This window comes from Dermacentor silvarum, chromosome 8 (assembly GCF_013339745.2).
Source record: "Dermacentor silvarum isolate Dsil-2018 chromosome 8, BIME_Dsil_1.4, whole genome shotgun sequence".
Lineage (NCBI taxonomy): Eukaryota > Metazoa > Arthropoda > Arachnida > Ixodida > Ixodidae > Dermacentor > Dermacentor silvarum.
In genome coordinates this window covers 20,504,322-20,520,049 of record NC_051161.1, presented here as the reverse complement: position 1 = coordinate 20,520,049, position 15,728 = coordinate 20,504,322, and the positions used below count along the sequence as shown (strand labels likewise).

At 49.3% G+C, this 15,728-nt stretch overlaps 1 protein-coding gene across 1 annotated transcript in view; it reads left to right on the top strand.

Annotated features, from left to right (window-relative positions):
- Positions 1 to 15,728, top strand: part of LOC125947450 (uncharacterized) — a 273,425-nt gene that overhangs the window by 91,140 nt on the left and 166,557 nt on the right. Inside the window, exon 3 of the mRNA XM_049672196.1 lies at positions 5,569 to 5,651. Coding sequence (XP_049528153.1) covers positions 5,569 to 5,651 — 83 coding nt within the window. The remainder of the gene's footprint in view (positions 1 to 5,568; positions 5,652 to 15,728) is intronic.

The window sequence follows — 15,728 nt, the reverse complement described above, 5'->3', positions numbered from 1 at the left end:
TTTCAACCCCGCTACGCGCTTGAGGAGCTTCTCGAAAAACACCTTGTCGAGCAAAGTGGCTCAGCGTGTCTGTCGATCATGCGGTTGCTCCATACTGAATAAAGTCCTGTAACATGAACAAATAATATGCTGTGTTAATGGGGGTCTTTTCGAACGGGAGGAACCGCGGATACCGTAAGATCTGATTGATGCTTTTTTTTTTAATGATGATTCTCACTAAAAAAGAAAAGAAAATGCGTCATGACAAAGAATAACACAGTATTCTCTAGTGTCAGGTTGGTTGCAAAGCCTGCTGTTAGATTCCAATGCACATATGCTCCTTTTTCAAGAAGCCGCGCTTTTAGTGGCGAATTGGAAGTGTGCAGCTTAAAGAAAATTCTTTTCGCTGCTGGCGAAATACACATGCTACGGAAACGGAAAGGTAGCTCTTATAGAGACAAATACGGCTTTCGGTACACCGGTTCAAGGAAAACGTTATTTGCAAGTGAAGTATTTAGCGATGTTTGATCGACACGGAACAAATACTCTACCGCCTCGCAAGACGGACAGAACCCCCACCTCATCCCAAGCTCACCAGGGGACAAGAAGTCACCTGGCGCCGACTCCAAACGCACGCCTTTCCCAGCCCACGAATATACGCACACTTTTACCCTGACTTGACAGACCCACACTGCTCATTATGTGGGTCCATAGCCTTCTTAAATCATATTCTCTGGGACTGCAGAGAAGATCTCCCCCCACTAGATCTCATGGCCGCTCCCTCGCCTGAAGCGTGGGAAGCGATACTCATGAACCCGAACTTGGAGGTTCAACTTCGGGCCATCAAAAGAGCTGAGGAGGTGGCTGTAAGGCACCACCTGGTAGCCACCCCTCACTAAGCAAATTAACAAAATAAAGTTGTTTCCTCCTCCTCTAATGTGACTCTGGCCATACTCATCCTGCACTAAATATTCCTCAAAGTACTTGATTGTACACGTGAACGACACGGTGCCCTCACTGCGGTCTCATCACTACGTATCACTGTTTTGTTTCGTGACTTGCACAGACGTTCAAAGAATGCTTACATAATTTTATGTAAGCGCGTGAAAGTAAGCGAAGACTACGTAGCGCTTTTTTTCAAACCAGCATCATATACTGGCCAGGCATGCGCTCTATAAAGTCTCGCTGCATATCGAAGTCGCCACCTTCCGTACGGGGTGGTGACGTGTACTCTAACCTTCTACGACGTTTGCATATTTTTGTTTCGGGACCGTCGAAGTGGATGTTTGCTCCTACGAAACCGAAATTCATTCTTGAACGCAATTCTGCATGAATTCTACGAGGCCCTTACATGAAGCGTATGCAGCACGTGCAAATGCTGGTGCGAAGCAGCCGTATCTCGGCACGCGCGCGCCTCGTATACATAGTACTATCGCAGGTGCGCGAATAGTCGTACACATGTTTATCCCAGAAGCGGCCGAGACTATCCATTTCCGCACTGGCGCGAGCCAGCGCCCGCAGCTGCTTTGTATAACAAGGTGAAAGAAGAGAGAGAAAGAAAAGGTAAGCGCAGCAGTAGGGAAAAAAAGAAGGGAAGACCACTCAGGTTTGTCTTTTTCTCATTCTTTTTCACTTGGAGCATAGCAAAATCAGCTATACGGGACGTCAACAAGGACAAAGGTCGTATATATGTATAGCGGTGGGATGGTAACGCCGACTCCGAGGCGCGTCACACGAGCGAGAACCAGCACGAACCGGTTGCCAGAACAAGTTGTTACTGGTTAGTGTGTGTGCATGCATGCGTGCATGCGTGCGTACGGAATGGATGAGTGGCAACATTCACGGTTGTAGAAATTGAAGTTTCGTGCGCCGAAATGAACATAGAAGCCTAAAGTTAAGCCACGTGGATCACCTGGAAAAAAAACAGCTCAATTTATTTACCAGAGGCACACCTGCCGCAATAGAAGAGATTGCATTTGAGCGCGACCCATGTTCGGTGCGTTCTTTGCCAAATGAAGGAAACAACGAAGGCTCGTGCTAAAACTGTCACACATATTTTTGTTCGGCGGCCTCGTGCGTATTGTTGGTTGCAGAATGAGAACGTCATCTCTCTTGCACTTTCTTTCCAACGAACGCGGCGGGAGTGCAACAATACGATCGTTCCGTGCTTTTTTGTGCCCGGGAGCAACGCCAACCAAAAATTAAACATGACCGTTTTCCTAGCTTCGCAAAATTAGTCTTTGGGTTTTCTGTCGCGAAGCACCGAGGTCAAGCCAACAGACTTGCTTATGCTTTCTCTCTCTCTCTCTCTCTCTTTTTTTTTTTTGAGACTCATTTCCGATGCTCCCTTGCGACATATCTCCTTTCAAAAGTTAACTGGTTGCTCGCATGTCGCTCTGAGCCAGCAGCAGCTCTGTTGACGCCGCACAGCCAGTCTACATCTGCACAAGGTTACCACCACCTCCTCTTGAGCACTGGCGCCACTTGTTGCCCACAGCTGGCCACGTCTCGAGCCCCGCGCCGCGGCAGCATATATAGGGGTTGCCCGACCTTGAAGCCGGCAGCTTCCGCGTACCGGGCTTAGCGCTTCGATCGCGCGTGCGCTCGCTAATGCCTTTCGACGGTTTAGCACCGGACGCGCTTGTTCGTCCTCCTGCGGGCCGCCCGCATCATATCCTTCGCCAGCCACCCTTGCCTCACAGCCAAGCCGGCCTGACGGGCTGCAGCTGTCCTGCTTCCGGCCGAGAAACAATGGCGCTGCGAGGAGTCTGAGAAGGGCCGGATTACGCGGCTGCGTTTCCTGCCGATACGTAACGGACTGCGGAAGAGGTTCGCGTGGTTGACGCAGTGCTCGCGAGGCGTAACGTTGAGCCGTCAGCTTGTACGCTGGCTTGGGCCCTATAGCCTCCGAAGAGCCCTTGTACAATACATTGCACATTGCCTTTAACATTTTTTTTATACACTCGGAAGCGATAACGCAAGATTCTGGGTATGAAGTACGGTGTGTGTGTTACTGTTAAGAAGTGGTTTACTCATATTCTTGTCGTCCACTTTCGAGGAATTTGACAATCAATTGATACAGACCTCTGTGTTGTCCCAGACGGCCGAAAGCAGCCTTGAGGTGTGTTTAGAAAACACTGAGATTGCGTGAAAATACCGGACGCGACAGCAACATGGCATTGTACTACACGTAGTGCCTTCTTGATATCTGCCTTTAAGCGATGAAATGCAGTTTTTAACATAGAAAACAGGAGGAGATGATGGACATTGTCATCTTCTTCACGTGCATGGAGACGCAGTTTTTGGCATCTAACCGGGGTATCTAAATTTTAAAAAATGGTTTTCAAGTTCATAACATAGCAAACAATAAAAGCCACCTTTAAGAACGATTATATACCACAGTTGTGTTCGGGTTTCAGGAGGTTAAACAGAAGAGGGCTCTTTAATACGGCCGTGTTCGGCGTTTCGTAGCTCTCGCGATGTCACTTGACTGCCAATCTCATCTAGTGAAACAGACAGAGAGAGATAGAAAAGTCAGGAAGGTTAACCAGACGATAACTCCGGTTGGACACGTTATATATTGGTGAAAGGGAGAAATGAGTGAAGCTGGAAACGGAACGGGCGGGACAGTCACAAGACGGCGGCGGCTACGACAGTAGAATCACTGTTTCTTTTGAATGCTCCCTTCGAGAGTGTGAATATTACTATAGCACAAGCGTCATATTGTTGTAAGCCACCATCCAGTGCGCATCACAGAGACAAATGAGCCTCGAACAAACAGTAAGCGCCACTTTGTGGCGAAGTGCTGTCACTTCTTCTGTGAGGACTGTCTGTCCCTTTCCATTAAAACATTTGCTCCTGCAAACCCGTATCTTCATAGGTATTCCGTGGCACTCGCAAAGCGACGACTCACATTTCATAAATATTGCGCGTCGTTTTCTGTGGAATAATACATAAAACGTACGGAATTGGGGGCTAGATCTATATGGGTCGTTTAGAAGGCGTGTAATTGTAGGTGCCTCAGATGCCAGAAAATATATGCCGAAGAACGGCCGCCTACATACGTACATAGTCCCAGCAAACATGATGACACCAATTGTCTGCAGTTCCGGAAAGATGCAATCAAAACTTAAAGGAGCAGTTTGTATTGTTGCAGCTTAGAGTTAACGCTGACAGCACTTAACATCTTCAAGGGCAGGGTGATTTGTGCAGCTTTTATCTTCATACACAGCCATGCGAATCCCACCTTATAGCTGTAAATGGCAAGGAAAGAAATTGTCGAGGTGGGCTGGAAGGTCAACCAGACTCAAGACAGGTTTACTACTTGAGCCAAGAGGGAACAAAGGAACCAAAGAAATAAGGTGGAAGAGACAGAGAATAGGCACTGCTAGCACATCTGTGGCTGCAAGTGGGGACTACATCGAGTTTACTTCGGAAGCAGCAACGATTCCCGCGTTGCTTTCTAAGCTATAGCGATGCATGTGGCCGCAGTTATAGTACATTTATTCTTCTTTTGCGGTTTTACGCTCCAAAACCAGTTCTGGTTATGAGGCACGCCGTAGTGGAGGGCTCCGGATTAATTTTGACCACCTGTGGTTCTTTAACGTGCACTAAAACGCGAGCAGACGGCCGTTTTTGCATTTCGCCTCCATCGAAATGCGGCTGCCGCGCATTTCTTTCCTATATTGATGTGGAGTTGGTAGCGGTGGGTTGTAGCAACACGCTGGTTCATCCTGGCGATCAAGCCCGCCAACTGTCCCGCCTGAGCGTCCCTTGCATTGTCACTGGGTTATCTTGCCGCACTACCAGCAAACCAGGCTCTCAGAGCAAGAAGAAAGCGTGAAGCTTCCTTGTGAACTATAGCCGACCCTTTTGCAAGGTGTCGCCGGCATGCACGTAGAATGTCGCTCTTTTGTAGGTTCTCAAGAAGAGTGTCTTTTCCTGGCCGTAAAGCGTGTCTCTGTCAACGCGGTATAGTTTGGGCAACACTACAGAAAGTCTTCGATGTTATAGAATCCAGGTGGCATAACGTGGCGCAGAGTGACCCAAATTCCGTCCAGAACTCTCCTGTCGGCTCGCGGTCTTCGCAGTGAGTGTTCTGTGACTACGTACCCCTTCGTCAAGGACCGTGCGCGTGCAGGGCGTTCGACTTCTATACGTAGTCAGATACACTTCGCTGCTGTGCGGCTCGAGAACTAAACGCGGCCCACCAGCACCACCGTGTTCCGTCCCGCGATGTCGCCTTCGAGTTCGTAGCGCCGAAATAGCGGTAGTGGATGTAGCGGGAAAAGGCCATTGCACGAAGCTGCCGTTGATATAGACCTTGGGCGTGAGCTCTGTCGGCTGGCTGCGTGGAGAGATTCCGCACGACGTCATTCTCCGAAGCCGAGCGAACGCGTGAGCACAGCGGTAATGAAGTATAGGCTGTGGCCGAAATAGATTTATGTCAGGCAAGAATGGTAACGCTCTGATTGGTTACATAATTAATGAGTGAATCCTACCCCTGCTCAGCGGGAAAGAGACGCTCAACTTATTGATGATGATGACTATATGGCATTGTTAGTAGCTCAACTTCTAATTTTTTTGCAGCGCAGGCAGAACTACAAGGACACAGCAGGTACACACGAGGCGACTGAGACATAACACAGACACCTTTGAGCGGCCCCAAAAGTGTGAGCTTGTGTTTTTTTTTTCTTGTTTTTTTTTTTTGTTGTGGCTTGATTTGTGCTTACCTCGCAATGCACACGGGTCCTATGACGTTTTGTGGGATATAAATACGGCAGCGCGAACTGGAAATAAATATGTTGCTGAATAGTGTTGTGTGTTTTATCATGCGCCTTCTATGTCCGTGTCGTGTTGCCTGCGCTATAACAAATTAGAAGACTGTTCCGTATCGTGGAGGTCTTCATGGTAGGCTTACATTGTGTATCACATTTGGCGCTCTTCTAGTTCCCCTTCGCCCAAATTATCGACGTCACATCTTTTTAAATAAATCCTGCTCTCATTTGTTGGGTGCTTTAGGTAAAGTAATATCTTGGTGCATTGCAATTAATGCGCCTCGACAAGCTTATCTTCGAGGCACGCATGAAGTGACACACCTATACCAGACGCAAGTCTCTGCAATTAATTTAGTGTACCAACTTCAGCCACCTCGCAGGCTTTATACATTAACCGTGTAAGGCATCAACTCCGCTGGCACGTTTTATAATGGTCGTTCCTTATCGGCGGGACAGGAAAAGCTGGACACTCACAACTGAGCAGACGGCGTGTCTGCAACTTTCAAAAATATGTGCTTAAAATGCACCTATTGTACCTGCACTTTATACTGTGCTAACCACTGACGAATCCGGAGTTCTCGTGATTGGTTGAAAAACTGCCTTTCAATGGGGTAATTGCATGCTATAGTTCAGAAAACTCACCACACAAGCACAATAACGCAGGGATCTCGTTACCCTATGCGATTTCGTGGTGTTTTCATAGACGATGTTTTCATAGAAGCATTCTCCTATATTTTTAGCACTTCAATAATGCAATTATTCAACATTATATGTGTAACTACTCGCCTACCATCCACAAAAGAGCTGCCGTCTTGTTTTCCTATCAGGGCTGACTTCACGTGCTTGACAGTCACTACGCTGACTATCACAATCTAGGGAAACGTTCATACTGAGACGCTCATGAAGAAAAACTGTTGGAAGACCAGCTCTGGGCCGTCCGGCAAACCGAAGATGCCACCCGAGTCCAAGGACTTCGAGCCGCCCCCTGAGGCCACCAAAACCAAACTGCCGGCCTTTTCAATAAAGTTTATTTCTTCTTCCACTGGCAGTCGTTTCGTGCCTTTCTAGCAGACGTCACGTTCTCTATATCAGTGCCCAGTACGCCTGACAGACTACGAGAAAAAAGCTCGTGCGTCCCATGGATATATACACACGCAGTCACTGGGGACTCCGTCAGGCCTGCCTCTGCCGATCGACCTTGGCCTGCCGGGGTTCAAGTTCAGCCTCGTCTCTAAAACGGGACCCTACGGCACGCGGATCCCCACTAGTCTTCCGGATATAGAGCGGGGGACGAGCCCACGAGAGGGCACGACTGCTGTACACTACACGGTGGAACGGCGTCGGCGAGCAGCCTTCGAAGCTGCGAAGGCTATGAACCGACAAAGAGGAATGCCACGGAGATTCCTCTTAAGAGGAGCAGCTTTGAACGAGCTACGATACAGAAGGGAGTGGTACAAGGAAGAAGAGAAGGGACGCTGAGGACGTACAACACCGAAAGCAACTGTGGCAAGTCTGCGACGACACATCTCTCAGACGCCGACAGCAACAGCTGTTAGGACCGATGTCAACCTCGCTAGAGACTTCTTCGAGTTCCGGAGCGCTCTTTGCGCATCACTTTCGTTTCCTGTTCTAGAGAGTACGCCTTAAGCTTGCGACCATAGCGGACTAAAACTGTTAATTTGCTTAAAGTGGCAACTTGCGTAAACAGCTTTACATAAAATGACGCTGTAGCGCCTTCGCTTACGCGAAAGCACGCCACAGCTCCTTTTTCGTGAACTTTCTGTGGTCTGCCACGTCTGCCCCGAGGTGCTAACTTTGGCATCGCAAACAAGTGCTCCTGCACTGCAGTGTGTCGTAAAGCATCTTGTCGAACGTGTCGCTTAAATCCTAAGAGGTAATGACGCGTAAACCTCCATAATACTGACAACGGTCATTGTTGCGTCTTTTTTTGTCCTGCCATTTCATTGTGGCAAGCTATTCTTTGCGTTTCTGTGTGAATTAAGCACCACTAATTTGTTCAAAGCCATCATTTATATACGAGTTCGACGATTCACGGGCAGCGCGCACTTGTGGTGCATTTCAATTTGACGCTCTTCTTTAAGACTTGCTTTATTCTGTGATTATCATGCAGATCTGCTTAGCTTGCTGTGTCAGGGCAGCTGGGACTGCAATGCTTTACGTGTTCCTAAGTCCTCCTATGAGCGAAGCCATGTTATAGTCAGCATTTCACTTGTGGCAGTGTGTAGTTTCTGAAACCTGCTCTCATGTTGGAAACGAAATCGTTTCTGCATTTCGACCCGTATTCAAACGCAGCGTTAACAAGTGATGCATGATTAAGTTGCGGTCTGGTCGTAGTCAATTCGGCATTTCGAGGAAGACAACGCTAAAACACGGGACAGAACAGTGTGCCGTGCCCTCTGATTCACTGTTTGTCGCGTGTTTCAGCGATGTCTGCCTCGACAAATCGATCCCCGAACCATGGTCGAGGGGCCCTTGAATGGGTTTTGGCGAGGCATGACCTATAATCTCAAGCTCGCAGTGAAGGAATGAATACATTTATTCCTCAAAGAGAGAAACAGAACGGAGGGAAACAGTCGGGGGAGGGTGGAAGGAAGCCAACGATCGGCTAACGCTGCGGCTTAGATCACGAACCTTCGGACATATTGTGCAACCGGCTTGGCTGTTACGCCTCGCCACGAAGGTCAACGCCCACACTCTATTTTTTCCCCGCTGTCTCCGGCAAGCCGAAGAAGTGCCGTAGAGAGACAGGTCCGATGTCGCTGCGGCTCACGACTCAATGCATCGACCGTATGAAGGTATACAGGCCTATCCCAGAGTACTCAAGTGGGAAACAAAAGGCCATCTTTCCTACGCAAAGATTGCCCGAGACATTTGATGAATCCACGCAACCATCAGGGCCTGGCTGGCAGTCATCTCGTGCACTGCGCTGCTTCCTCCTTTCTCAGAGTGAGCGGCGGTGTCACTGAGAAAGACAGCGCATTGTTTTTGACGCACAGTCACACACTCACACACGTTGTTTTCATTCAAACGACGGATGGCCTTGACTGCTTCGAATGTGCGCGCATACGCTTCTGCGTGCTTTGCAATGGCATGCCCTGCGAAACGATGCCGCGCGCATATGGTAGGCGGGCTAACATTTCAACCTATTTATTGAAGCCAGAATCTTTGGCACTCTCCAGTTTGCAAGAGTTGCATTTCATGCTGTTGTCAGTTCGCCTCGAAGCAAATGGCGATTTTCTTTTTATGTATTTATTATTGTAATTTCATTTCTTTTATGCCTGATATTTAGAATATACTATAAGAGCGTCTTTAAGCAGTCTGGGCTACTCCGTTTTTAGCAGCAGGGGCTTACAATCACGCCCACTGCGAGAACTACAGTAATATAGGCATGCACTATCTGTATTAAACTATGTGTTTCCTCTCTATCATCAAGTGAGTTCGGTGACACTGAGTTCACGAAAGCATTGAACTGCAATGACAGAGTGAATCGTAGCCTTTTTGTTGAAGCAGCCTGCGTGGAAGCCTTTAATCGAAAACCTCCGCTGCATAGGAAGGGCTTAAAGTCTTGGCACAGAGCCGGCAGCTCGTCGTAATGACAAGTCCGAATCCAAGTTCTGTGGGTGGCCGCGGGCTGTTGCGTGTTCGTAGCCTTGTGAGCGTTTCCTTTCACGAAGGAGGTGCGCTATGCGTAAGTGTAGCGGGAAGGTGAGCGATACATCTCTGCGGGTATCATGGCCACGCGGATATATAGTATATATATACATACATGTGCCGTGCATGCCCTCCCATCTCACCACCGAGCGGTTATGTTGCGGCAGGAGTGCCGCAATTAAGCATGCGAGAAGTGCAATTTTATCTGCTCGCCCGAGCGCGAATTGCTGTCATTAGAACGACCGGAAGGAGAGGGAAGGCTTCGAAGCGGCCGCACAACAATTGCTGAGGCTCAGGGTCAGCCACGTCTTTACGGATCGCGGTTGTGCGGCTGTTGCTTGTGTTGCGTAGTCGTACGCCACAGACAACGGCAGGGCACAAGAGTATTTCAGTTCCACATCCTTCCCGTTCTGGCCCCTTCCCGGTTTGGCGTGTTGTGCAAAGTGCAAAACACAGCTAAATGGCGCGTTCGTTTCTGCGTTCGTGCGTGCTTTTGGGAGCGCGCGCGCGTGCGCGTGCGCGTGTGTGCGCGCGTGTCTGAATGATAGTCGATGGCAAATTAAGTGCCGTGAGCATGAACTACTGCAGACTTTGTATTGCCCTTTCGGTCTTTTCCGAACCTGCCTCTATATCACAAGGCTGTCATATTTGAACCAATATGTCTGGGTCTGTATTACCCAATCCGTTCTCACGCTTAAGTTGTTCATGACAGCAACTGCCATCCAATAGTGATGTTGGGCATATTACTAACGAAGCCGGTCGGCCAATAGCAAAGTGAACTTACGATGAAACACTGTGTGTGCGGCCCTTGGTTCATGCGTTGTTACAGCGCCTAACAGCTGACGCCGAATTCACAAAGCTTTTTGTTCCCAAGTGTTGTCCGCCATCGGCTGACCGTCCTCATTAATTATATTTTTGACATCATGATTGGCTGGCATATGCTCTTACGAACAACTTCATCGTAAGAACTGTTTTAACAGCGAAGCTGTTTAAGGCAGTCGTAATTTGTAGTCCGTATAAAGAAACTACGAAGAAAGAAAATGAAATCAACTTTCTTGCCAAGGCGGCATTCGACCCCACGTACCTCCGGTCCCAAAGCGAGCGTCGTAACCACTAGGCTATACAGCCACTTTAGCAGGGAAGAAGTTTGGCCGTGTTGGTAGGTCATTGTAATTGAAGACGGCGTCGTCGTCTTCGTCCACAGCTTGCACATATACAGCCACGCTTGCAGAACGTGCATTTATACGAACCATATGATTGCGTTCGAGCATCGTCATCTTCGTCCACAGCTTGCACGTTCGCACTCTCGTGCTCTGCGAGGTGAAGAGGTTTTGCGCGCTATGATAGCGAGAGGGAGAGAGAGAGAGACGCATTCACGGAGCGGGTCTCCTGGAACGCGGTGTCGACATTGGAACGCGGTGTCGGTGTTGCAAGCTGCGCTATGAAACGCACAGTGACGGCCTTATGTCCGAGACCCGCGAAAATAAATTATCATCATCATGATTAGTAAGATGAAAAGTTGGCGCGCACTTCCGGAAAATGCCGGGCTATGATCGCCCAGCTTCCCTGTTTCAAGCGTTGCGCGGCCGAGTGCAAGGTTTTTTTTATTTTATTTTATTAATACGGGGCCTGGTTTTCTTTTTAGTACGCGCCGTTATCTGCGCGCTTACGAACCACGAACGCGGCGAAACTCTCCCATTGCGTTAATAATTTTTATTTCTGAAAATTGAGAGTGTTATATGGAGCAGGATGTTTTGCACACTCACGCGTGTACAAAGTTCAATTAAGACGCTTGTTAAGGGTGATGAGGGTACTGAGAGTGGAAGAAAAAAAATGGGATTCGGCAACTATGCTCCTGTGAGGGAAGTAGGAAACCAGCTTACGCTTAGTTTTGCAGCTTACTGTTAGTGTAATACCTTCGCATCATACATCTACATGCCTCCTTCTGGAGCAATTATACGTTCAACTATATGGCTCGGCCTTCGATTTTTTAAAGCGAATTTTTATATGCCTAGGCGAAATCGCCTGTGCACAGAAAACTATCATCATCAGCATTGGCTCGAGCGTCATCCATCTTCTTCCGCAGCTGGCTCCTTGGCGCCCCTCGGGTTGCGTTCGTACTCGTTCTCGGCAAGCGCTCGTGTCACTGCTCCCGCGTTCGTCGTCGTCATCTTCTTCCACAGCTGCCTGCGTTGCCGCTCATCATTCCAGCGTAGAATTTCACTTCTCTTCTGTCTTCGTAAGGTGAGGCCGCGTTTACGGGGGTATGAGCCATTGCTTAAGGGGGTATGAGCCATTCATTGCCTTACGTAATGGACAGATTTAATTTTGAAGCAATTTAAATTCGAAGAATCGCAAGCGGCAATGGCGGGCGAATGCCGCTAACCACGCCGCCGAGCAAACTCGAGACATCGAACGCAAGCGACCACGGCGGACTGCGGGCATACAGTCAGTGACGTCGTTCTCTCCGCCGCAGCCGAACGTGTGTGTAACCTCATAATTGAGAAGTACTTTAATGAGCCCTCAGGATTAACCCAATGATAAAAAATGGAGCCGCACGTTTAAGCTTCGCTGGTTAACCATCTTCACGAAGTGGAAGGGCCGACGATTTTTTTTAGGGGCGAAGCTCCTTAGGGTGTGGGTCGCTCCCTCCTCTGTAGTAGTAGTAGTAGTAGTAGTAGTAGTAGTAGTAGTAGTAGTAGTAGTAGTAGTAGTAGTAGTAGTAGTAGTAGTAGTAGTAGTAGTAGTAGTAGTAGTAGTAGTAGTAGTAGTAGTAGTAGTATGTAGTGTAGCCACCTCTAGTTTATGAATTGCTCAATAGATGGCGTTGTGTGTCCGTAGCCACCTGTAGTTCTATGAAGTGTTCACTAGATGGCGTTCCGGTTCCGCTTCCACTTCCGGTTCCACTTCCGGTTCCAGTTCCACTTTGCGCGCGTTCGGTGCGAACGCGGGCAAAACGCCGACGGCGTCGACAACAGTTCTGCGCGTTGCTGGTGCTGCTGCATGTCCAAGTTTATACAGCTGATAAAACTACCTTGAGTCGACCCCATGGCTGCTTCGCATACTACTCAGGGTTCCCCTACGGGAAGATGGTGTAATTTTCTCTCTCGTTCCCGACGCGCGCTCTCTTTATCTCTCGACCGTAGCTGTGGTTTACCCGAATGATCCCCCGGTGCTTCGCCCACTCGTCCTCATTCACTTCGAGGATATGCTTTTTTTTTTTTTTCATTGCTCGTGACGTTCGAAATGTAATTACACATTTGTAAAGAAAGAATGCATTCCTATCCCCGGGCACCAACAGCCATAACCGTTGGCCAAATAAAGTTTATTCCTATCCTATCCTGGAAAATTGTGATCCTGGAAGTAAGAAGGAATGTCGTCTTCCGATTGAGAGCCTGGCTGTCTGAGAAACGTAAAGGAAAGAAGAAAACACGAAAAACGGCAATTTCAGGCATTTTCGTAGGGCTCGTCTATGCCATACTGTATGTCGCTGCCGACGTTCCTTGTCAGATTTTAACGCGATAGCGTTAAGGGCCCCGCGTCGCAGAAAATCCGGCGTCGGCAACCGGCGTGCGATGTCGGCATGTGGCGGAGAAAATCATCCCCAACCACGCCAACGGCGCAGGCCGTCCGCGTGGTGCAAGGTTTTGGTGAACAAAAATTGAATTTCTCACAGTGAAATCCGTCAGAAAAATGGCAACTTTACCATTCGGCGTCGGATTCGCCGTCGGGCTGTTTACCAATCGGCTTCGGATTGTACGATAAAACCTAATTCTGCTAGGAGGAAACTCAAACACAAACCCCTTTTCCAGCATTTCTACCAGACCTACAGCCGCGCGTTCGGGTACTTTACTTGCGAAAATGATATCCAGATGGCGCTGGCATCCTAAGCAGGTCAAATTGGGACTTCGCCTGCTAATTCGTTTTGATCGGGCCCCATGTCGCTGAAAATACGGTGTCGGTGTCGGCGTCAACGGCGTCCAATAATGCTATCGCGTTCCACTCTTAAGGGCGAAGCTTAAGCGTAGTCCAAGTTTTCTGCCTTCCCCCCCCCCCCCCCCCCCGCCCCCTTGCTTGCTTGCATGTTGTGTCACTTTATAGGACGCATAGAGCTCTCGCGTATATAGCTCTATAGGCGACTCCGCTTCTATACCACAAGGTATAGAAGCGTTTGGGCTTGTCATATACTAAGAGTGTTAGAACGTCGCCACTTCAAAGGCAATGAAGCGCACCCCTTGGGTTAAGGGCGTACGCATGCATTCGGAAACAACAGGAAATACTCCTTTCTATTCCCAAAGCCGACGGCAATCGACTGAAACTCGAAAGTTCAACCAGCGTTCATTAGTACGATCGATCTGCAGCTTCGTACCGAGAGCGAGATATACGGAGGCAATCGGGTGGCTTCATGCGCTCCCGCGTATGGGGCGTATAACCTTGTTCATCACGATCGTCGTCTTCATCATCGCTCTCCATGGTGGAGGCAGACCCATGGAGCTCTACAAACTACCTAGGGGTGCTATCCAAGACGCTTTCAATTTCCGCCACATTGTCGAATTCCGCCACGTTGGCGATTTGAGCCAATCAGAGAGCCCGTCAGTCCTGTGGGCCAATCAGTGCTGACAAGACCGCGAATTGGACGATATGGCTGAATTTGACAATGTCCTGAATGTCACCTCTAGCACTCCTTTTCTGACGCCTTCCATGCATGCATGGACACTGCGAGTGAAGCGCTTATATATAGCAGTGAGACTCCGGCGGTCCTTTCTGGCGGGTCCATGCGGCGTCATCGTCAAAAGGAGTAGGGAGTTGCGGAAAGGACGTGGGTTGGGCTGGCGAGATGGGAGTTGCTAGCGACGTTTCTGTGCCGGCGCGCGTGCCGGCACACGTCGTCAACGTTGCAGTGAGAACTGCTCGGCCGACGCCAGGAGAGAGAGCGCCCGATGACACGGGGCGACGCGCCGGGCCCCCTCGTCACGGTCTACTGCGCACCGAATAAGTAATGCCGCTCCTCAGGAGAGGTCGCCTTATTAGCCTAGCCGAATCAAGCCTCGCCATTTGCATAATTGCACGCGTCAAGGAGCGGGCAGAAACGGACGCTGCGGTCATCCAGATCTTCGTGTGGCCGGAAGGCGCTGCTCAGCGGTGGATTCGCATCGCTGGAGCTGTCACGATCACCTGGAGTTCATACGGTGCAAGATGAAGGGAGCGGGGTGGGTTTGTAGGTGGAATGTAGTTATGGGCGTTTGTCTGGGCTGCTGCGTAGAGTATTGCGTGATGCGAGATCGTCCTCGGTGCGGAGCGGCGGATGAGATTAATGCCGGTCTGACACTGAAAGCCTCCGCTGGCCGTGTAGTTCAAGACGATGGCTTCGAAACGAATAAGGCGAAGAGGTCGAGTGTTGGTCGAGAATGACACTGATTTTCATCGACTTCGGCGCGGTGGTGGTGGTGGCGGTGGTGATGATGATGATGATGATGTTGAAGGAGGTGGGTTTAGCCTGTCATACATAGCCAACAATTGTTCCGCCTGATCCTCCTATGAGTTGATATCAGGGGTGTGTAACCAGGTGTCGATGAGCCCCGTGTCTCGCAGGAAGGTTACCAGCAGTCGTTGCGCTCTATTCCTGATGTCCGCCGGCCCTCCGGGGAAAACGATGTCTTCAAAGGCCGTGTGCGTAAAACCACTCTTTTGCAGGCTGTCCAGCATCGCTTTTCTTTCTTTGTCAAACTGCGGGCATAACCAAATGAAATGTTCGATGTCGCCAATGTCACCACAGAAGGCACAAAGCGGAGAAGCGCAACGTCCAGTCCTTAATCATCAAGCCCGGGTGTATACGCGGAGTCGGTTGTGATTCGGTACAACAGCGTCGCTTCTTCACGAGTAAGTCCATGAAACACAAGCTTCTGTGGAGTCTTGTGGATCGCCCTAAACTGAAAGCGTATTGCATCCTTCGGGTTCAGAAAATTTTTCAGCGCTTTCACTTTTGGTACTATATACACGCACACAGAGAATAAAAAAAAAGCAGATGCTCAGACAATCAAGTTATCGAGATGGTTAATCACGGGCGCTATTGCACAGGCCTGCAAGTCTCCTCTATTATTGGACACGTGGTAAACATAACGAGAAATGTTACCCTTATGATATCGCGTAGCTCTTGTCATAGAGTGGCTTTCTTGGAAGTCTGTAACAGGGAAGGCATTAATAACTTTACCGTAAACAGCGGCGTCCAACTCCCTGGAGCAGTCATGCGCAACGCAGAGACACAATTTACTATGCAGCAGTCGGGCACAGGTGTACACC